Source organism: Emydura macquarii, unplaced genomic scaffold, assembly GCF_026122565.2.
Source record: "Emydura macquarii macquarii isolate MOO-44397 ecotype Brisbane River unplaced genomic scaffold, CSIRO-AGI_Emac_v2 contig_2205, whole genome shotgun sequence".
NCBI lineage: Eukaryota > Metazoa > Chordata > Testudines > Chelidae > Emydura > Emydura macquarii.
The window spans coordinates 16168908-16190876 of NW_027132342.1; the positions used below are offsets into that span (position 1 = coordinate 16168908).

At 49.5% G+C, this 21969-nt stretch overlaps 1 protein-coding gene across 1 annotated transcript; it reads right to left on the reverse strand.

Moving 5' to 3' along the window:
* Positions 1-371: 371 nt before the first annotated feature.
* SOX10 (SRY-box transcription factor 10) lies at positions 372-12187 on the reverse strand. Its single transcript, XM_067559469.1, has 4 exons — positions 12056-12187; positions 10602-11055; positions 2552-2817; positions 372-2050 (listed from the first exon to the last, which is right to left on the reverse strand). The coding sequence occupies exons 2-4, from the start codon at positions 11009-11011 to the stop codon at positions 1335-1337; spliced, it is 1392 nt and encodes a 463-aa protein (XP_067415570.1). The 5' UTR covers positions 11012-11055; positions 12056-12187; the 3' UTR covers positions 372-1334.
* Positions 12188-21969: the final 9782 nt, after the last annotated feature.

Sequence of the window (21969 nt, forward strand, 5' to 3'; positions counted from 1 at the left end):
GGGATGGGCGAGCAGACCACCCAAGAGGGTGAGGAGGGGATGAAGATGAAGACAAGACGGAATGGAAACCAGTCTGACCACCGAGGATGGTTGCTTCCAGTTTGATACCCAAAAGGGAACGCGAGTTTTTCATTTTCATTTCACATCGACTAATTGTCTTTATGCTTATCCAACACTGAATGCTTTCCCCCCATTTGGTGCCATCACAATATCTTTTCCTTGTCCCCGAGGAAAAGGATGAGGAGTTGGCAAACTGGAACAAGCAGTGGACTGGCAGAAGGGGATGTATTCTTTAGTTCAACCCTGCTTGGGGGCCCAACCTTGCAGGTTTAAGGTGATTATTTCAGCAAACTGTGTTTGGGTAAGTGGGATTCATGCTGATGCTTCTGGTTGCCATAGTATTTTCAGCTACTCTCCCCCCACATCCCATGCACGCATGCGCACACATGCCAGAAAGGTGAGCACTGCCTTGGCAGTGTCTCTTTTGGAATATTAGAGGGGTGGATGGAAGGATTTAGAAGGGATCAGGAATTGTTTGAAACAAACTAGCAATAAAAAATAATCATAATAAAGGAGGATTCCATCCCTGTTGCCTTTACAGTCCAAGAGGCTGTCCCCACACACATGCACGTTGTGACACGGATAAGGCTAGAGCCAGCAAATATGGTTCCCGAGTCCAGTACAGTGTGTAGTCAAGTCTGAAGATCACCACAGAGTAAAGAGAGGGTGTGCTGAGTGGAGGATAGGATGTGGATGTGGAAGTCAATAGGAAAGCAATATAGGTTGGTCTTCCAACAGGGATCAAGATTCATGCATGTGTGAATCTTAGGAACATTGCAGAGCATCGATCACAAGGCGGTTGTACTGCCCTACCTCTCCTCCCACAACACATCCAACAGGGTGCTCAGCCAGCCACTCTTCTTTCACAACAGGTGACAAAGAGTTGGCCATTGTGGCCTCCCCAAAACACTTGCTAAATCACTGAAGCAGTTGGGGGAGCGGTTAGTGATGGGGGGTATCTCTTATCTTACAGTCCAAGGTGTGCACAACAAAACCCACCACTCCATGCCCAGAATCATCCTCATTTAGAAGGCCAAAAGGGTTTTGCAAACCAATCAGGTTGGCATACGTGGAATTGGGAGGGGGAAAAAGGGTAAAACCTTCCTCTAGGCAGGTGAGCCAGCGATAACCGGGGTCTAGATAAACATGTCTGGATACTCAGTGGGTTCTGATGGTTGGATTACACTGAATGACCTCGGAGTTCGGAGGCCCTTCTGCCTGTGCTGATTCTTCAGAGCCTTTCTGTTGCTGCTTCGGTCACTGTTCCCCATTTCCTATGGTCTGGAGAGAGTTGTATACACAGGCTGTTCCCAATGTGTGGGGCTGTGGGACTGTGGCACAGAGGGTGCAGGGTCAGAGATGGCAGTGTAAAGGGGACGTTGCGAGGGTCCCATATATGAGAAGGCAGAGTAGAGGCCAGAGGCTTGGCTGGAGTGGCTATAGTAGGGTCCTGAGGGCTGGTGGTCGGGGTAGTCAAACTGGGGCCTGGAGATAGAGGGGAAAGCTGAGCCATAGTGGGGCAGGCTCAGGGACGTATAGGCTATCTGGGAAGTGGAGGGCTGGTCAGTGTAATGGCCTGCTGGGGCAGAACCCTCCGTTTTCACCTGTGCCTTGGAGTCCACCACCGATGTGGTGCCAGCAGACAAGGAGACTCCATGCTGCTTGGAGATCCAGGCAGAGTGTCCGCTGGCTGCCGCCAGGGCACTCCCGAGGCCATAGCCAGCAGCTGCTGCTGCCGCATAGCCCCCAACATGGCCTGGGTGGCCAGCGTGCCCATTGGGTGGCAGGTACTGGTCAAATTCATTGACGTCAAAGGTCTCCATGTTGGACATCACTTCATGGCTGATCTCCCCGATATCCACGTTGCCAAAGTCAATGTGAGGCTTGCCCCCTTCCCCAAGGGAGCGCCCTTCCCGCTTGGAGTCAGCTTTACCTGTCTGGAGTTCCGTCTTTGGAGTTGTTGGAGGAGTGGGGGGTCCATGACTCTGACCTGGGAAGTGACAAGCATTTCGGGGGAAAGAGAAAGAAAATGTGTTACCAGTTCACAACATAGCCCTGGCACAGCCTGACAGGCAATAAAACAGCTCAGTTGGTTACACACAACAGCTCTGCTCTTCGTCTGCACTGACAGGCCTCCCTGGGAACTAGCTGTGTGCTGGGAAGAACTCACTAGAGAGGGACGAGAAGGGAGGAAGTGGCCAGCCAAAACCAAAATGGCAACTGTGCATCCCTGTGGGGGATGACTTCCCACCTGGCCAAAGGGGTGGAAACACCTGTGGAGTGCAGGCGCCCCAATGCTGGTGATGGCACCGAGCCCTTAGGGGTCATGCCCAAATACTGGGTCACACCATGGGGAGAGGATCTAGCTCACAAGGTTGTGCCCCAGGACTTTTAGGGAGCCCTCGATTCTCCAGATGGCTTGGGGGAATCTCCTTGGGAAGAGGATGAGCTGGTGGTAACCCGCTGGTGTAGCTGCAGACGTGGGACTAACCTGAGGAATGCTCGGGGTGCCCATCAGACATGGGGGATCCTTCCCCAGGATGTCGGTGATCCAAGTGGGCATTTTTATAGTGAGCCTGGATAGCTGGAGCCCCACCAGCTTCTCCCTCGGCTTGGCCCTCACCCTCGCCCTGGGAGGCCTTGCCATTTTTCCGCCGGCGTGGCTGGTACTTGTAATCAGGGTGGTCCTTCTTGTGCTGCATCCTGAGCCGCTCTGCCTCTTCAATAAAGGGCCGCTTGTCGCTTTCATTCAATAACCTACAGAGACCAGAGAGAGAGAGAGGAGGAGAGGGGGGCAGGGGTGTCAAAATCGTACAGCAAAGCATCATGGGTATGGCAATAATATGCACATCAGGTCATCAGAGATCCACCCCATTTTGGACATGTCATAGAGAAGGTAGAGAAGTATTTAAATAGAGTCCCCAAAGCTTCACCCCTTTTCATTGTTGTTCATAATTAAGCCCTGACACTATGCTCAATGTTATTCAGACCCAAAGGAAGACATCGTCGTTGCCCAATGTGGATTACAATCTATAATCCATATAAAGTCACCTCCTCCCACTCCACGTTTGTACTTGCCTTAGTGGACAAAGTAATCATGCTGTGATGACTGAAATCAATGCAGGACTTAATAGTTACCACCAGACAAGATGGGCTCAAAGGACTTATTACAGACATGTGAAAATTGTAACTATTCCTTGAATTATGGAAGGGTGGCAAATCTTTGTTATCCATAATGCTCGTTGTCATGTATCTCTCTCTCTCTCTCAAGCCAATTTATCTCAGTCACCTTAGCTCAAGGATTTCTCTGTCCTGTCCTAACCTTCCATCCTTGCCATTTTACTGGCTTTGTTCTATCAGCTTGATCAGTGATCACTGAGCACAGAATGGCAATTGCATTTGCTAGTACAGTGGCTGTGCTGCTGTGATCTGCCCCTTAAAGCACCCTGGGATCCCCTAAGAGTGAGCTACAGACGATCCTAGAGGAAAAGCGGATTTTCTTTGCTTCTACTTTAACGGTTCTTGATCACGCAGCTGCCATTTTCCATCCCAGATGTGGTTCCTGTGCTAAAGATCTGAGAGTGGCAGGTGCTGAGCCATACCCAGCAGGAGGCCCGTAATTTGTAAATCATCTAGATACTATGGTGCTGGGCACTGTAATAATAGATTAACTTTGATCTTTGGCTGAAAGTCTCCATGGAAATGTAAAATCGTTTCCCCCATACCTGTCAGATCAAGGCCTGCTCCAGGCAAGGCAGGATCTCCTAGGAAATTACGTAACAGAACTATTTTGGATGATATAAGAAGAGATCAGACTCAATTGTCCAAACCCTTTCTTTTAATTTTGAAAATGTTTGATTAATATTTTTTATTTCTTTTTCATACTTTTCAGTGGCCTCCAGAGCATTCTGGTTTCAGCCAGAATCCAGAATAGTAAAAGGGGCACGGCTGTCTTTATGGATTTTGCAACCCAGCCAAAACTCTGAGACAACAGAAATCTCAAAAGCAAAAACTTGTTCCTTTTGGAGATTTCCTGTCCTGATTTTTCCAGCCCAAAGAGAGTTGGACAAAGCTTTGAGGATACTCAGCCAAATGTTGAAGAGGATTCTCTGAACCTCCTGAAGCTTAAGAGACTCTGCTTTCACTAATGTCATTGATTAGATTTAACCCTTTGCAAAGTAGAGGATCAAAAAGCATGAATCTGCCTCAGAGAATTTAGGAGCGGAAGACGGGGTTTGAGGGGCCTGTTGGTAAAAAAGATGAGGAAAATCAATAGGATCACAAGCAGGTACTGACCAGCATCCAAGCACCTCCATTTTGCTCCTTATATCCACCCCAGCTAATAGCCAGAGGGTGTGATCTGCTCTGGAGCCTCTTAAGGTGTTGACCTGGGTTCACACCAGGCAGCCCTGAGAAGATCACGGCTGCACATTGCATTCCACCACTGCTTTAATCCAGGAGATTAAACAACTGAGCCACCATGAGTCCAACACTAGCTTTCCTGTCTCCCTCCCGCCGCCATACACCATGCTCACACGTCCCAAAGAGCTCTAATCCCCCACCCTGAATTGCTCCACACGCAGCTTTCCAGTGAATATAAAAGGACATGCATATCCTCAACCTCCTGCAACACCTTAGCCCCTTTGTCTCCAGGAAGTGAGAGACCTGGACTGGGATTTAAGCATGTCCCGGTAAAGCACTAGCCCCCGCATCTCCCAGACTCCACTGGCTGTTGAGGGGAAGCAAAAGACCAGCTGTGGGAACAGAACCAAACTTCCCACCCTGACAGAGCACGAACCACAAAGGAACCAGGCCCAGGCTCCCCAGCACTCCTAACCCCTGCTGTTGCACAGCAAACAAGATACCAAGACTCGGAAGGGAACCCACATCTTCCACATGAGCCTAACCTCTCAGCCCCTACTGGTTCCAAGGAGTGAGAGGCCAATATCCTTCACAGACAGCCTTTATTTGTGAGAGGTACCAAGTATATAGGGTTACTGAAGCAGAGAGAAGCTGAGACCTCCAAATTCGTCTCACTGATGACCTAAATTACAATGACCTTAGGAGCTCTAGGAGATGCACCTAGTTCCACTGAGCTGTGCATACCCTCCGCATCTTTCTGCCAGCATCCCGTAACCCTGCAGACAGCAGGATTGCACAAAGTCCATCCCCCCATCTTTGTCTTCTCTCTCCCAGTCTCTCTGCCCCTCCTCCCTACCAGGGATCAGAGCTCAAATCGGCTTTAGCAAAGTGAAACCGGTGTGAGCAGGCAGAGGCCAGGAGATTTGGGGGATTTAGATTTCACTTGTTTCCTGCCCCAGCACCCCCTGGTCTACAATGCAGTCGAATCTTGCAGGAACACAGAAGGGAATGGATCGCAGAGCAAAGCCCATGAGCTTAATGAGTCTGAACTGAACACTCTCCTCCCAGTGCGGAGTGCTCAGCACAGAACCTATTGGACACCCCTGTTTTGATGGGAACAGAGAGATGAAAACTCTGTCTCCCTCTTTTGTTCTCTCCTTCGCCACCATATCTCCACTAGCATGGGGCATTGTGCTGAATGGCGGGGGAAACCCAAGCCCAGCTTCTTGCATGTCAGGCGGCTGGAGCAGCCTGATGCATGGCCCCTCCCCGTCACCCACTAGCGGCAGCTGCAGATGAGTCAGTGTGGCGTGAGGGTCTCAGTCACGCCAAGCTGATACAGCACGCAGGTGAGGGGAGAATTGAACAGGAGGATAAAACATCTGGAGGAGATTTCATAAACATAGAGGCCTGGATCTTCCAGGCATGGCCTGTCTCCCTGGGCCCACTGGCTAGCTAAAGTGAGGTGTGGGGAGAGAAAGATTCTGTTGCTGTCCAGATACAAAGATCCCTTCACCCTATAGTCAGCTCTTTACTACCCCCTTCTACCCATGTCTCATCTGTTTCCAGCCCTGGAGAAGTTTCTGGCATTTGGACTCGTGTTCCTGCTGACCTTTTCAGCAGCCATGACATCAGACTCCATTTGAGAATGCTCCCCTGCCCTGTAAGTGCCCCACCCAGGTGAGGAAAGCAGCCTTTGGGAAGGGCATGTGAGGAAGTCACCTTTCGCCCTGCATCTTTAGCTCATTCAATTCCTATTCTGTTTCCCCACACAGCATTCAGGGGCAAGGGATCAGTCCATCCCGCAATGCTGACCTGGCTGCTGCTGGAGAGGGAATAGCTTATTTGTGCACACACCAATGCCTGGGAGGCTCAGAACAATCAGTGGATGTCTAAATCTGGCTGTTCCCATGAAAGAGCCATCCACCCACTGCCAATACACACACATCCAGTCCACACATACATGCCATTTACGCTGGGGAGGTTAATAGAAGCTCATGGCCCTACTGGACACCCACTGCCCCAGGTTGGGCCATACCTTGCCTATTGTCCCAAAGTGCTTGCTAAGGAAATTGAGCACCAGGGTCAGATCTGGGAAAGGAAATCTTCATTTTGGACCTAAGGTAACTGCATGGAGGGTAAGACTCCTTCCACCACCACGTAGCTTAATCCTGATGTGTATTCCTTTCCCAGTGTGTGTTCCTGGGACTCACACAGCTGTTCTGATGCACCTCTCTCCTGACCTGCACCACGCCCTGCTCTTCTAGTCCTGCCCCTGTCCAGCTCAGCCAGTGCACCTCACTCCTGACCTGGAGCAGCGTCCAATGTTGATCAGTGATTTCCTCCCTGTCTCGCCCTGTCCTCGGGAGGCAGGCTGGAATCTGGTCCTGCACGTGGTGCACCAGTCATTAGTATCCTGTTCGCCTTTGCCTGAGCAGCAGCTGCAAAAGTTTAGATTCTCCCACACTGCAGCACAGTCCTGGCAGTTACTCTTTGTTGTTCGCCAAAGGGTGAGGCTCCTGCTTCTAACCCTCTCGTAAGCAGAATGAGGTGAGGGGTTCAGTCTCGACACCCCGCATAACCTCCCAAAGGAACATTTGTCTACATAACACTGGTGCAGTTTGGCACAGCCATCTGCCTCCAGGACTCCCTCTGTCTCTCTGTTTGCCTCCCTCCATCTCCTGTAGCATGGCATATTTCTTACCCGTGAATCCTCACTTTACACAGCTCTTGGTCTGAGCCTAGCAACACAGTGGCTGCATGAGCAAACGTGGCGGTCATCCTCTGTTCAGCAGTCACTCACACAGAGCTAGCCGAGGGGTTAGCTTCCCTTTGTAGAGCGGATCATGTTGGATTGGACCCTGAGGTTGTTTCTCAATCTACTGGACTTTTTTCAATATGACACATGGGATTTCCCCACCTACCAGATATGGGCAGAAACAAGCTCAGCTTAATGTTGCTTTCAACTCATCTCTCTCTTTCCATACTCACTCACAGTGGATTTCTCTCTGTCTCTCTGCCATAGGTATTGCTAATGCTCCCATTACCATAGCATCTAAGCACTGATATAAAATAAGACCCACCTACACAGAAGTATATCTAGATGGCCCAAATTTTCAAAAGCGACTGGTGATTTTGGGTGCCCAATTTGGAGACACCTTTTCAGACAATCAGGCCCCTTTCCAGGCATCTCAAGGTAGGTACCCAAAATTGCTAGCCAATTGTGAAAATCTGGATCGTGCTGAATAATGTGGAGTTAGGAGTGGGAGGAAATTGGCATCAGAAAATTGCCTGGAGTACTGTGAGAGATTATAGTCTAGGATAGTGTAGTAAATTTCCTGTGGGACAATTCCACTTTGGGGTGACTTCCCCTGGCTTTTCATTTTATTTTCCCACACCTAACTATGCCAACAAAGCCAGTGCAGACACTGATCCTGCCGATACACGCATGCCCCCAACTTGCTCTGCTGCAGTGCCCAACACAGACTGATAAGAATATCTCCAAAGGCAACAGGTTCCCTGCCATTCAATTAGCAAAGACAACACAAATAGCAGACATGCGGGGTGGGAAGTGGGGATCCCTTTTAAAAAATGGAACAGTGTTTGACAGGCCCTGATCCTGCAAGCCACTCTGCCCAACAGACCCCTGTGCCCATGCAGAGCCCCATTAACTTCAGTGGGGCTTCATGGAGCTCTGCAGTCTGCCTGCAGGATCAGGGGCCGAAACACTATAGCTCGCATTAGTGTTGGATAGTGTCTCTATTGCTGCAGCACTGTGGGGGGGAACAGTTATGCCCAATGCTGTCACATATCTGGCTAGCAGAGTGCTGTGCTCTGTTTGGGCTGTTACTGGACTATTTAAGGACTCATATGCTGCAGTCTTGTCTCTTCAGGCCATGTAGTGTAATGTAATGTAGTGCTTAAGGGGATCATGCGGTAGCTTTGGAACAGTACAGTAGCTTTTTTTAATACTACTTTTGAAAATTAAAATGGGGGTCTTGCTTCTCCACTAGAATAAAATGTTGGGGAGGGGATGGGATGAGAAATCAGGAGGAAATCAAAAGGAATGGTTAGGAGCAAAGCATCCAACGCGGTAATTGTTAGTAAAGGACAGACAACTGAAAGTGTAAGGAGAGAGGGTAAATGGACAGCATAAAGCAATTGCTTTAAGAAGAAGGAGAGAGTAAATAAGAGCAATGATAAATGCTCAGTACAGTCAGTTTGTTGCCAGAAAGGAGGCAACAGGGGTGGTTAGCGCAATGAGAACTGACTGGGATCATCATTCTGCATGGTGTCCGGTGGCTTATAACAAAGGTGAGCACGAGGTTGGAGTAATCATAGTAATAGGAAAGGCAGAGGCAGAGGGGAATGGGAAGGGTTAAAAAACACCCCAGCATGGGCATCATATTTGAGGCCTACCACAATTCCCTGCTTTATCTCTCCAAGGAAATCATTTTGTTTGAGTTACATTAAAGGCAGAGGGGTTTGGATAAACTTACTGATGTGACCAAGACAGAAGCTAACGCCCAGGGCCTTGATTCTCCCACACAGGTGGAGCTGAATGAAGTCAGAGGGAGAATCGAGCCACTGTTGGTGATGGGATGGTCTCAAGCATGGGGTTTGCTTCTGTTTTGGAAAAGTTTCTGGTCTCCCTGCTGCAGTTCTCAGGAGACATCTCCCTCCCCACCCAGCAGGTGAGGGTCTCCTGTGGGAAGGGGCCCTGTTTCTATCTCTGTGGAACTCCAAGGCCATCACATGAAGCTGATGGTCTTGATTTGTTGCGGTAGGCACCAGGCAGGGAAGTGATGGCGCCAGGAAGGGGTGGATCTTGGACAATCCCAGGGAGCGGGGAGGCGTTTATAATCATTTGCTGGAGTTATTCATGGAAACCATCAGGCGGAAAAGTGGAACCGCTGGCCTTGTGTCACATGGGTGTTACATGGTCTCTCCACCCTGATTTCTTGGCACAACCCCTCAGTCCCAATGGAGATGACTTCATCCACAGGGACCTTGGGGGCAGGGAGGGTGGGGAAAGTATCCAACATTAAAATGGCTTTCACAAACTGAGAGGGGTAGTGCGGGTCCGAGGGATGAGCATGCGTATGTGTTGGGAAGAACGACGTGTGTACGTGTGTAGGCATAGCGGAGTGGGAAGTCTGTGTCAGCTAGTGCCAGCTCGCTACACTACAGGAATGGCTGCTGAGTTGCTGTTATTACTTATTTATTGAGCGCTATCGGCCTGCAAATGGGCAAAGTTGCAGCTCCTGCAGTCTGATTAGACACAAACCACGCTGTTCAGCCATAATAAGCTGTCAGCGGCAAGGTACGATGGGCATACTGGGCGCATCGTTGGGAGTTTTGCTAACAGCCCCCATGTGTAGTCCTTTGAACAATTTTCTAGTAAGTGTTCCTCTCTCTACATCACTCCTGGCTGTCCTCTAGTTTTCACCACTTTATGCTGAGCTATCCCACTCCTGCCCCCATAGACATCCTTTGAGAGGGATCTAGAATCGGTAGCTAGTCAGATCTGTGGCTGGCCATCCGAGAGAGTTCTTTGGGCGGGATGTGCGATTGGGTTTCACCGCCCGGCTACCTTGCTCTCTCTCCTTTGTCACAGACAGCAGGCACACCCACTAGGTGGCGTGCTGGGGGCTAGTGCCCTCTAGCCTGTCATCTCCCAGACCTGGTTCAGAAGGGCCCAAGGAGATCATGGGTGAAATAAATTTGATGGGGGTCAGCCAGGTTAGCCCTAGGGGACATTGGTTTGCCAAACAAACACAAACAAAACACTGCACGGAGTGATTGGGCAGCTGAGCCTCAGGAGAGGACCAGGACTGGAGTGGCAGGGGGAATGGCTACAGGCCAGGAATGAGGTATGCTGGCACGGCTGCTGCGGAAGAGGGGGCTTAGAGTGGAATAGCAAGGTGGAGGGAGGCTGCAGGTCAAGACTGAGCTGCGTTGGCAGAGCTTTGCAGAGGAAGCACCCCGTAGAGCTGATGCTAATAACCATGATTGGTTCCTCACTTTCCTGTGCTTTTCCCTTACCCCTGTGATGTTCCCCCTCGATGAGGAACTCCCTTTAACAGATGCCCCTTTAATCTCATTCTACTTCCAGCCTTCAGCTTGACATGCAGCCTCTCCATTATTCCATTTGCCCTCACCCTATATGCCTTCCTTACCTCCAGAGCTTCCCGAGGGTCTTACTGAGCTCTGCATTGTGGAGGTGAGGGTACTGGTCAGCCAATTTCCTCCGGGCAGCCTGTGCCCACACCATGAAGGCATTCATGGGCCGCTTGACGTGGGGTTTGCTCTTGTTGCTCCCATTGACCCGCACAGGCATGGGCACCAGGGTCCAGTCATAGCCACTCAGCACCTGGCTCACTGCCTCCCGGATGCACACAGGGAACTTATCGTCGTCCGTCTCTGAATCTTGTTGTTCCTTCTTGACCTTCCCCATCTCTCCACTCCCGGAGCTGGTAATATGAGAGGTGGTATCTGAGGCCATGGATGGTCCTGGCGAGAGGCAGTGATGGTCTTCAGAACCCACCGGGCTCATGTCCACCTCTGAAAGGTCTTGATCATCTGCCATTATTTCTCTTGCTCTCTCTTTCTTCTCAATATCCGGTCTTCCCACTGGAAAAAAAAAAAAAGTAAAAGCAAACACCAAAACTAAAAAGACTCAAACCTTTCCCAGTAAATGACCACGAGACAGGAGCCACTTGATAAAAGCGAAGCAATGGAGCTGCCATGTGTGCAGTTTATGGGACCCACAAAACCCATAATCGAGTGGGAGAGTGGGGGAGGGGATCCTGATTAATTGGAAGCTCCCGATCTGTACCCTGTTCTGGAGTTTAACATGGGCATGTGGAGGGGTCTGCTGCTGGCTGAGCACATTGATGACTTAGAGAGACTAAGTGGAAAAGGAGAGATCAAGGGGAAACGGACCCCATTCTCTAAGAATAACCTTATTCAGCCCCTCCCTCCCCCCAAATCTGTCCCTTGCAAATGACCCTTTCTATTTAAAACCTGCCTTGAAAGTCTAAGCAAGAACATAGCTGGGAAGAAATCAGTGGCTTCAGTATTAATAAATCATAACGAAGATGTCTTCAGGTTACAGGAGAAAGTTGAACAAGAGTCGTTGAATAGAGGCAAATCTCAAGTGCACCCCAAATAGCCAGGCAGGAAATCTGGCGCAGACTGGGAGAATGTGTCTTTGAGGGGAAACACTGGTTTTTTCCCCCTTCTCTCATCTGTTTATGATATAAATATATATGTACAGAGGGTGAGAGAGAGTTCTTTTTACCCCTCTTTGGCAAAGCCAAGTCTTTAACTTGCCCGTTTCACGCTTCCCCCCATCTCTTTCTCTGCGGTCACCTCCAAAAGTCTCTGCCACCACACACCAGTTGCCCCCCCGCATGAAAGAAATGCTTAAAAAATAAAAGATTCTTCCCCAAAATGGGTAGAAAAATGTGTCTCCCCTGGTTTAGTTGAAAAAGGAGCCAATATGGAGCAGGGGTTGTTATCCCCCCAAAGAGGGAGGCAAGGACTTTTCCTGAAGAAGAAACTGAAAAAGTAATAGAAGGTAGAAAAAGAGCAAGCGTGTGAGTGAGTGAGCTCAGGTAGGAAAACTTACGTTGGCTGGTCTGCCTGGCAAATCCTGTGGGGGCTGTAATTTGTATCCCAATAGCCCCTCTGTTCTCCTCTCAGAGCCCTGGCGGCGTACGGGAGCCCTGCGTGGAGGAGACTCTCAGACGAGTGCCATTCCTAGAGGGAGGCTTGGTTTTTACTAATCCCCTGGCTGGATGTCTCTCTGACTGGCTTGCTGCTTAGCACCGGGGGAGGGAAGGGCAGAAGGTGGAGCTAAGCACTCTTTATAGCCGGAATACATTGATTTAATGCAGGCAGGGAGGGGACACTGACAGCCCCCCCAACTCCATCTCAGCAACACGCACAGTCCTCGCTTTCTATATGCAGGCTTCTCCAGGAAAGCTGCAGTCAACTTTTATTTTATTCTTCTGTCCCCCCATCTGGGGAATTAAAATAGGGCGTTGTTCAGGCCATTGGGCTTAGGTGGTGAGGGGCCTGCGTTGTCATCCAAGAGGATTGGATTTAAGTCCCTGGCCTGGTCTCTCTCGCCTTTGGCCAGCAGGGTTTGTTCTAGGGCCCAAGCCTGGTGACCTAGGAATTAGTAGGTTCTAGTCCCAGCTGCTTGCTGTCCATGGACCAGCAGCACCTGATAGCACTGCAGATGGAAGGCCTGGTGTCATGGGGGTAGGGCTGTCCTATGAAGGAGACCCTGATACAATGCCCAGTGCTGGTTTCTCACTCTCTAGGGCTGGTGCGGGCTAGGAATAGTCCAAGAGCTTCCTGAGGATGGTGTGTACTGGATACACTGCAGGGCTTGGGGGATCAGTACTTTGTGGCCATTCAGAAGAAATGGGTTTGATTCCCTCCCCTGGGCTCTCCTGCCCCTGTGGGACTGTCACAGCACACGCATGCCAGTGGGGTGTTGGGCGTATTTTATGTCAGGCACCCCAGGCTCTGGTCATGTAAGAAGCAGGGCTTGAACTACTTCTAGTGACATGGATCCTTTAGGGCAGAAGGTGGGATTCTCAGGGCTTAGAGAAAGAACTCGAACTCTCTCTCTTTCTCTGTCACACACACACACGGGCGTGCACTGGGCCATATCATGGCTAAATGGATTAGGGTGCTTTCCATTACATCTTTTGTTTTCTATCCTATTATAAGCCTTCCAGAATACTTTGGTAGTTGGATTCCTAACATCACTTCCTGTCCCACTCATGCTGTTGAAGAGCCCAGTAATGTATCCGTTCAGGATTCCCTCTGCAAAATTGTCAAGACCAGGAACCAGCTTTCCCATACCTGCCAATGGTACCAACCAGACCAGCACAGAACTCTTGACATGGAGTCCCAAGTGGAGTGTCAGTTTGGAAATGTTTCAGTGCTGGGCCAGGAATTATAGAGCGAAGAATGGATGAGCTGTGGTGAGACGCAGGGAAATAATTTCATCAAGGGAGTTCTAAGGACATTACGAACCGCTGGAGCAGAGCGTGTCTCACTAGAAGGCCCAGTGATGGAACAACAGAGTAAATAATAGCTGGGACTGAGAGACAGGGAAATAATCCCATTGACAGGTGGCAAGCATTTGAGCTACAGGTCCCAGAATGAACCTGGAACTGACAACTAGGATTGTGCTATCTGATTGACAGAGTATGACCATTTTCCCTCCACTATTCCCAATGGCTTCTTTCATCTCACACATCTCAGTATGGTGAGGGCTGGAGCCACGGTGTGGCACCAAGGAGAGCTGCATTAGAGGCCAAAAGAGAAGTCTGTATTGGAAACTTAATGAAGCCAGGCTAGGGACTGACAAGGGTGGGGCTCCCTGGTGCTGACAGCAAGCACAGGTTACAGCCAGGATCACTGGCACCAAATAGTTGGCACATATATAGTATTCAGGTGTGCCAATGGGCAGTTCTGTGAGGAGAGCGTGGCACCAAATAATACCCCACCAGTGGGTTGACTTTAACCCTCCCTATTTCCTCCAGCACTGTCTGTCTGTACATGTGACAAAGGCAAGGCAAGGGTTTGGTGTTCTCTCCTACCCAAGAAATACAAGGACGCAGGGCACCTTCCCTAGTATTGTCCTGTCTTCCCTGGGAAAGTGAGATGTGTAAGCCCCACTCTCTCTCTCTCTCTCTCACACACACACACACAAAATTCCCAATGGAAATCTCAGGGGAGAAATCTCAGGCCTTTATGCCTAGATTAAAGTAGTCCAGGTGCTGGTGAAGTGAGCCCCGGGTGTTATCACACAGCTGTGTTCCCCTATTGGTAGAACCCTGCATGGATACAAAATTTGTCTCCGCATCTGATCCGCAAAAATGGTCGGCAGATATAAAGCGGGTATCTGCAGATTTGCAGGGCTCTACCTGTTGGGAAGAAACTATGCATGTGTATTCCAGCTGAGAGTCTGGTGGGTTGTGTGGAGAACTCTCACTGGTCTTGTGAGGGTTATTTGACATCTTTAGTCTCTATCTGGGAAAAGCCCACTGGGATTATCATGACCTGCTAAAACTGCCCCACTAAAGGGAAAGCAACCAGGGCAGACAACCTCTTCCCAAGAGCCATAATAGTCATCTGCGCACACTAGATGCTGTGTCGCTGTCTCACCACAGACTTTGCTGAGCTGAGCATGTCTTCTTTAGTCAGTGTGGTTCATCATTAGGCTGACAAGAGCCTGTGTGAAGGATGCAGGAATCTCCATGGCGAAGAGGAACAGCCTGAGGCAGGAGGACGGGGTCGTCTCCTGGTCCCACTGGGAGGTAGCCACTGCTGAGAAACACTGGCCTGATTGTTCCCCTGTCTGCAGCTAATACCCAACCTGGGGTGGGGGAAGGGCAAAGCAGGATACAATGAGATGGGGCATTCGTTTCCTCTCCCTCCAGGTGCAGGTTCCTGCTGACCTCAGGAGACAGAGAGACTGGGGAAGGGATGTTTTTTTCCCAGGAGTGGGATTACAAGGTCCTGATGGCCAAGCAGTAGGGAATAAGGCATCCAATGGTTGAAATTCCTCATGTAAGAGAACCCCACTTAAATCTGGGGGGGAGGGGGAGGAAAGTGGGGCTGGAGATCCCACCTCTTCAGTGCGTATATGTCCCCAGGGATTTGGGGTACTCTGACCCTTGGGACAAAGAGACCAACCATAATGAAACAGTTCTTTTAAAGCATGAAGCTGTGCACCATCACTTGTTTGTTTGTTTATTTATGTTGCAGTAGCACATAGGGGGTCCTGTCACAGACCAGGACTCCAATGTGCCAGGCACTGTACAAACACATATCAAAAAATACAGTTCCTGCCTCTTGTGTTGTGGTAGCACCTAGGGGCTCTATTCAAGGATCAGGGCCCAATTATGCTGGTCACTCTATAAACGCATCTTCAAAAGCTGGTCCCTGTCCAGAAGAGTTTACCATCTACGTAGTTACTGCTGAAATGAAATGTCAATGGCACCTCATATTAAACTGGGAAAGGATTTTTTCTTCTTTCTTCCTTTCTCCTTTCCCTCCTTTTTCTCTTTCGTCTCTCCATCTCTCTTGGTACCTCCTTCTTTTTCTTTACCTCTGTGTCTTGATTTCCCCTCTCTTCTCTTCCTTCTGCTCTTCAGATTGGTTTCCAGTTCCCCCAGTGTTCCTCAAAGACTGGAGGGGAGAACAGGTTCTTCAGCCTCATTTCCTGTCCTGGTAACTCTTCCTATTGTACCAAGGCAGCATGGTGGGAGGTAGCCAAGGGGATTTTCTCTCTGTCATTGTGGATAAAGGTGTGACACCATTTCTCCAGTCGAGATGAAAGGACACAGAGTGAGAGAAGAACAGTGACCGTCTCTCTGCGAGGAGTCACTGTGGGTGACACTTTTCTCTCTACAGATTAAAGTTGTTGCCTCTGTGAGGATCTCTCTAAGGGTATGTCTAGATTGCAGCTGCAAGGGGAAATTTCCAACTTGAGCAGACATACCCACTTTCACTGTGACTGAGCTAGCATGCAAAGAATAGAACTGTAGCCGATACAATGTGAGTGGTGGGATGAGCTATCAGCTCCGAGTATGATCCCATCCAAGACCATAGCTACCGATCCAAGCAGCTAGCTCCTCCGACCATTTGCACTGCCACGGCTACACTTCTATTTTTAGCACTCTAGCTTGATCTGAGCTGGTCTCAAGGTCTAAGCTGGAAATTATACTTTTGAACTCCTGTGTAGACATACTATATGGCTGAGAAGCCTCTCAGATCCATTACTTGGCCACCACATGCAATGTATTTCAGCACTGATCTTTCTAAGGATGAGGGTCCCCTGGCTTCTGCACTGGGTATCCATGGTACTCATGCATGATCGCTTTAAGGTTTCCACCCCCTTTTCCCACTCAAATTATATTTTTCCCATTATCTCCGTAAAGCTAGGATCTCCAGGCCCCAAGCTCTGGTCTTAGACTAGGAAGGATAGTCCAGTGGCTAGGTCACTAGCCTGGAACTCAGGGTAGCCTGATGTGCCACACACTTTTTGTGTAACCTTGGGTAAGTCACTTAGTCTCTCTGTGCCTCAGTTTCCCGTTGGCAAAATGAGGATAATAGCACTTCCTTGCCTCACAGAGGTGTGAGGATGGATACATTAAAGACTGTTAGGCACTCAGGTACTACAGTAACAGTGGCCATGTGAGTACCTTACATAGATCCCAACTGAGGGGGTTTCCAAATCCTCCCATTCTTATCCCTCCACACATAAAGCCAGTGGTTCCCCTTGGTAACCAGCTGTAGGTTGCAGCTGTGACAACATGACTACTCTTGGACCTAACCCCGTGACAGTCAATGACACCCTCACTCTGGGACCTGTCCTGGTTGCCTATTAACCAGTCAGTGTGTTTCATGCTCCTTACTATTACACAGAATTCTCTAAATAATATAGGACTGGTCTGTCTAGGGGACCTTCAACCACTGTATGTCCCATTGCTGCACTTAGGATTGTCAGGGTAGGAATTACTGGCTGGCTTGCAATACAATCTCAAAGAGGGAGGGAGGCAGGCAGGAACATGTCCATCAAGAGCCCATGGCTTTGGATTGCTCTCCCATGAGGTATGACACTATTATTTTAAAGTGCTCCCCTGCACCTCTTTTTTCATCCTGCCAAACTCTCCGTGCAGGAAGAGGCTCCATGGGTGAATTCCATAGCACTCCAAGGTCCTATTACTTTCCATTCCCACTGCAAGAGAGTATGGTTAGGCACCAGCGTGGGATCCTGCTTTTAGCCAAGCACTAACAGTCCAGATAGGGAGATTGGTTGAGCCATAAGGAAGTCGCAGGAAGGGTGAATCATCCTAGGAGTAGTCTGAAAGCAGGATCCAGACTCAGTGGTCTGAGGAGCTGTGATGCAGTAGTACATCAATGAGTTACCAAGAATCAAATTAATCTCTGGGACAACTCCATTGAAGTCACTAGGGATGAATTTGGCCCAAAGAGTCTATCTGGTGTGTGACTGGGAAAGGAAGATCAAGAATTCCATTGGGGTTTGTAACAAGGGGGAGGAAGAGTCTGTCTGAAGGAGGAGATGGGAAGGAAGAGTCTACTTGCAGAAAGGAAGTGAGGGGAAGATGATCAAGAAGTCTGGGGGTGCCCTCTGGTTTGAAGGAAGCACTGAATGCACCAGGGCCACGCTTATTCTTAACCAACCTCTCATTCAACCTCCAGAGCGAGCTTGGGCGTGTGATTGCACAACAAATACCTGAGCTGCTTCACCCCAGCAGCAATCTGGGTAAGACAGACAGTGGCCGTTTTTGTGTCATGCCCCTTCTCAGGGGCACAGAACTGGTATTGTCTTGGGACCTCCTGGGAAAATGGGAGGGGCTCACAATGAAATCTTTCCATACAGTAAAACAGCGTCAGAGTGGGGGGAACAGACATTGGAAAACACACACACACAACGGCCAAACAATAACTCCAGTGTGCCGAGGGAAAGGGAGACCCATGAATTGGAAGTTTGATAAGGGTTCTCTCTCTCTCTCAACAGCCCCTTCAGTTTCCATCTACACCCCCCTCTTTCCCTTGCCTGCTTTTTTGTTTGGGCCTTTAACAGTGCGCTGTCTTTGTTTGAGATACAGGTGAATGACAATCATGTGATTAACACACACACACACACATAAAAAGCTTTTTAAAAGCATCCAGCTTGCCTCAGACCCGAAAAGGAGAGAGGAGACAGGGCCAGCTGGAGCAGAGAGAGCAACAGCCGGACTGCAGGGCAGGGCAGGGCTCTTGCTGGGAGCCGACTCCTCTTTGAAATGGTAAGACTCGGTCCTGCAGCCGTGGGTGCGTTCCCTCTGGGATTGACGACACATGCTTCGTCTATGCGAAACCGTAGCCTGGGAGTGGGGAAGCAGGAAAAAGAGTTGGAGAATGTAGGGTGGGCTGTATTTTTATTTTGAAGGGGGTGCCTTGTAGGGTCCCCCTCTTGTTATTTTTGTTCTCCTTCCCCCATTCTGCAATCCCCCACGGCCCGTTGGCAGGAGCGGTGGATTGGCATGGATTTTGGCTGGCTGCCTCTTTCTCCAGTGATATCAGGAAGCCTCAATGGAACTAAAATGAGGGAACTTCTCAGTGCCTGATTGAGGGGATAGCAGAGACAGCTGAAGGTTTGTTCTTTCCTTATGTTGCTAATCTGGTTGAGGGGGGCCTAGGGAAATAAAGGTTGTAAGGGGAGGGGCTCTCCCCCCTTGCCTCTCTGTGGGCAGCAGTGCCTCTCTCCTGTTTCCCATTTTGCCTATCCAAGCTCCAGTAATGCTCATGACCTGCCCCAGATGGCACCGCACACATCAGCTCTGCCTTCGCATGTGTGCAATGTGCCTTCTTCTTACATGACAGAAACGGGTGTGGAGAATTCCATCTCTTCCAAGACGCCCAGTGTATGAGGAGGAGGGGGAAATCATTCTCATTGGAAAGACGGGAAGGCAGAGGGGATGTGAGCCCCATGATCATGGGTGGGAGGAGGACTGAGAGGTAGATTCCTTCTGTCTTGTGCCCCACTGGGGAGAAAGAGAGGGCTGGATGGCTGGAGGGAAGATCCTAGACAGAGGGGGCATCAGACGCCCTGGGCATCCCATTGCCCCGGAACAAACAGAGCATCCAATACACTCGGTGAGAACTGTGTCTCCCTTCAGGTTTGAGGATGTCACAGAGCAGTGCTGTGACTTTATACCTGATAATTATGGAAATGGCTGTGAAGTCAACTACACTGCTCTGTGACATCACTGAAGAAAAAGAAGGCTAGGGAGAAGAGTGTAGAGAGAGAGCCAGAGAGGTTTCAGTGACACATAAATAGCTGCATAATCATGAAGGCAGTCAAAGGGGAATGCCAGGAAGGAACCAGACAGATTAGCAGGGGTCTCAGCAAAATATTCTCTTTGTTTAAAGCTGGTCTGAGTGTGACACTCAGAGAGAGGGAGGGCGGGGGGAATAGAGTCTCTTCTTTATGATTCTTGTGAAATGACACTCTAAAATCTATGGATCTGATTCTGCTCTTACACCAGTTTGACACCAGTGTTGATTTCAGTGAAGTTACTCTTGATTTACACCAGTGTGAGGTCAGAATCAGGGCCTATCTATCTGTGGAGCCCATCACCACAGAATCTAAAAGCAGCCTCTTTCCACTGCCCCACCAACTCCATCTCTCCAAATCCCTCTCTGAGCAAAGACCATACCCCCTCCTAACATTCTGCTTTTCAAAAAGTTTTCCCAGTCATAGGAGAATGTGTAGAGTCCCCATGTTTATGTTGGGCTCCAGGATGATACAAACATCCCCATGCTGTGAGGTGCCTCTTCTGTTCCAATGGACAGCTCCAAAGCGATAGCCAGTCTGAAGTCTGATCAACCACAGTTCTCCACAGAATCAAGGATATTTTTTACCTGCTGTTGGGGTCCCTACAGATGCAATGCAGCCGTGGAAGCAACAGACAGATTCTGGTTTGTTACATTCCACATAATTTTCGGCAGAACCCACTGGTGCCAGTCCCAGAGCTTCTCAAAGGCACCATTCAGTTCTCCCTCAGTCACTGGCCAAGCAGCCGTAGTCCCAGTGGATTCACCACAGAAGAATCACCCAAGCAGGCAACAGTGGAGGGGTTAGTCTAAAAAAAAGAAAATCCTTGATCTGGCCACAACCACTCACTCTATAACTGTGTCTGATTGTTGGCTGTGATGGCACCACAACAGGGACCAGGTCCATGGGGCTGAACTGCAGCCGTCTGTGGAGTTCCGTCAAGGGAATTGCAGTAACTTGTCATGGGGAATCAGGGGCAAACTAAAGGCATCTTAGGCATGAATGTTGTTTACCATGCCATGGGTTAGTTATTTCCTTCTATTAGATTAGAAAGAGTCCCCTTCATGTGGCAAGCCCAAGGGCTAAGTCCTCCAATACTCTAGAGTGAGAGAACCAGGTTGCATTCCCCATTCCGGTCTCTCACTTCCTGAAGCACCACAGGGACCGGGAAGTCAGTGGCACCTGGGCCCAGTTAGCAGTTTGCACTGCCTCACTGATCAATCCGGTTCAGTCCCCTGTCCTGTTCTCTCACTAACTTGGGGCTGGCTGTCACTGGGAATGCTATGGAGCCTTTTACCTTCACTGATTCCAATCTAGCCCCAGGTTATTAGAGACTGAAAATGTTTATCATTTCAGATTGTGGAATGAATGGGGAGAAACGGGGGATTGTGTGTCAGCTCAGTTACTACTAGGACAGGTGTCCTTATCACAAAAGCATCATGTCCAGTGACTCTAGTTCTCTTTGTGAGAAGTCCCATCGGACCGGCCAAAAATAGCATGGGCCATAAAGACAAACCTCTCTCCTAGGCAGGGCTGAGGGACGTTGGTAAGGCAGGATGTGCAGAAAGCTGGCACTGCTGCTGCTACTGCTGCTGCTTTGGGATAAACAGCGGACTTGATTCTACAGTGCTTGCAAACTGAAGTGGTAGGTTGATGAGTGAAATACTTCAGAGAGGAGCTGCAGGGGACCCCGCTAAAAGGGGAAACAAAAATCAATCTGGGGTTCACTAAAAAGACCTCTGGCCCTATATCCATCATTTGGTTATTCTAACATTGTTTTGTGGGTAAGTGGAGGTTTTACAATTGCTAAATAGGACAATTTTCCTGCATTACTAGGGTCTGGGAAGATCAAAGAGGGAACTGGGCAGAGCATGTCTGTCTGCTACCTGCTTTGACAGGTGGCTCTCCGCCTTCCATTCCCATGCTGTTAACTCCTTCATGTCCTGAAACAGAGATGTGGTTTCCAGATATTGGTCAAAATGAAGCAGTAAAAGGGTGTGAGTGGGAGGGAGAATATCTGGTTTTGCTACTGTGCTATCTGCGATTGGGTTTTCCATATCCAGTCTGATGTACTGGAGAAAACATCTCACTTTGAGGTTCTCAGAGGTGGTATTTCTGTACAACACAGGGGATTCTTAGAAGGGTGAAGAAGGGGGTTATCTGGTAATGGATATAACAAATAGAAAGTGGGACCCTCCTATCTGAACCCCTTGTTGCAGTGTCTTTTGGTGAGCACCGTGGGTTCTATTGAAGAGGGATGATGTGGTGCTGGCGCGACTCTCTCCCTCTCTCTGATTTCTCTGCTGGCCCTCTGGCTGTAGGGAGACTCCCGGGAAGTCAGGGGAAGGGTTAAGTCAGGAACTTTTCAGTCTGCTGCCTTGGCCCCTGTAATTCCTCAAGGAGAGTAGGAATGGGAGAACAAGGAGCCCATTCTGTACACAAGAATTAATAGCGAAGAGTCATCTGGGGTGTCATTCAAGCCCTGATCAGCTCCCAGAGGAATGCGAGGGAGAGAGAGAGAGAAAGAGAGCAAGGCCTGAGGCTGAGACGTCAAAGCAAGGGCAGAAACAGTTCTGTTGGTAACCAGAGCTACCAACTGGCATTCAGACAGTGGGACATTCCTCCCTTTAACCCCCAACCTCCAGAGTCCCCTGTGCCCCACATGGAAG

Excerpts from the sequence above, each read along its gene's own strand:
- SOX10 (XM_067559469.1), bottom strand. The coding sequence starts at position 11,011 with ATGGCAGATGATCAAGACCTTTCAGAGGTGGACATGAGCCCGGTGGGT. Across the intron at positions 2,818-10,601 it reads ACCCTCGGGAAGCTCTGGAG|GTTATTGAATGAAAGCGACA; the intron begins GTAAGGAAGGCA and ends TGGTCTCTGTAG. Across the intron at positions 2,051-2,551 it reads GCACCCCGAGCATTCCTCAG|GTCAGAGTCATGGACCCCCC; the intron begins GTTAGTCCCACG and ends GTCACTTCCCAG.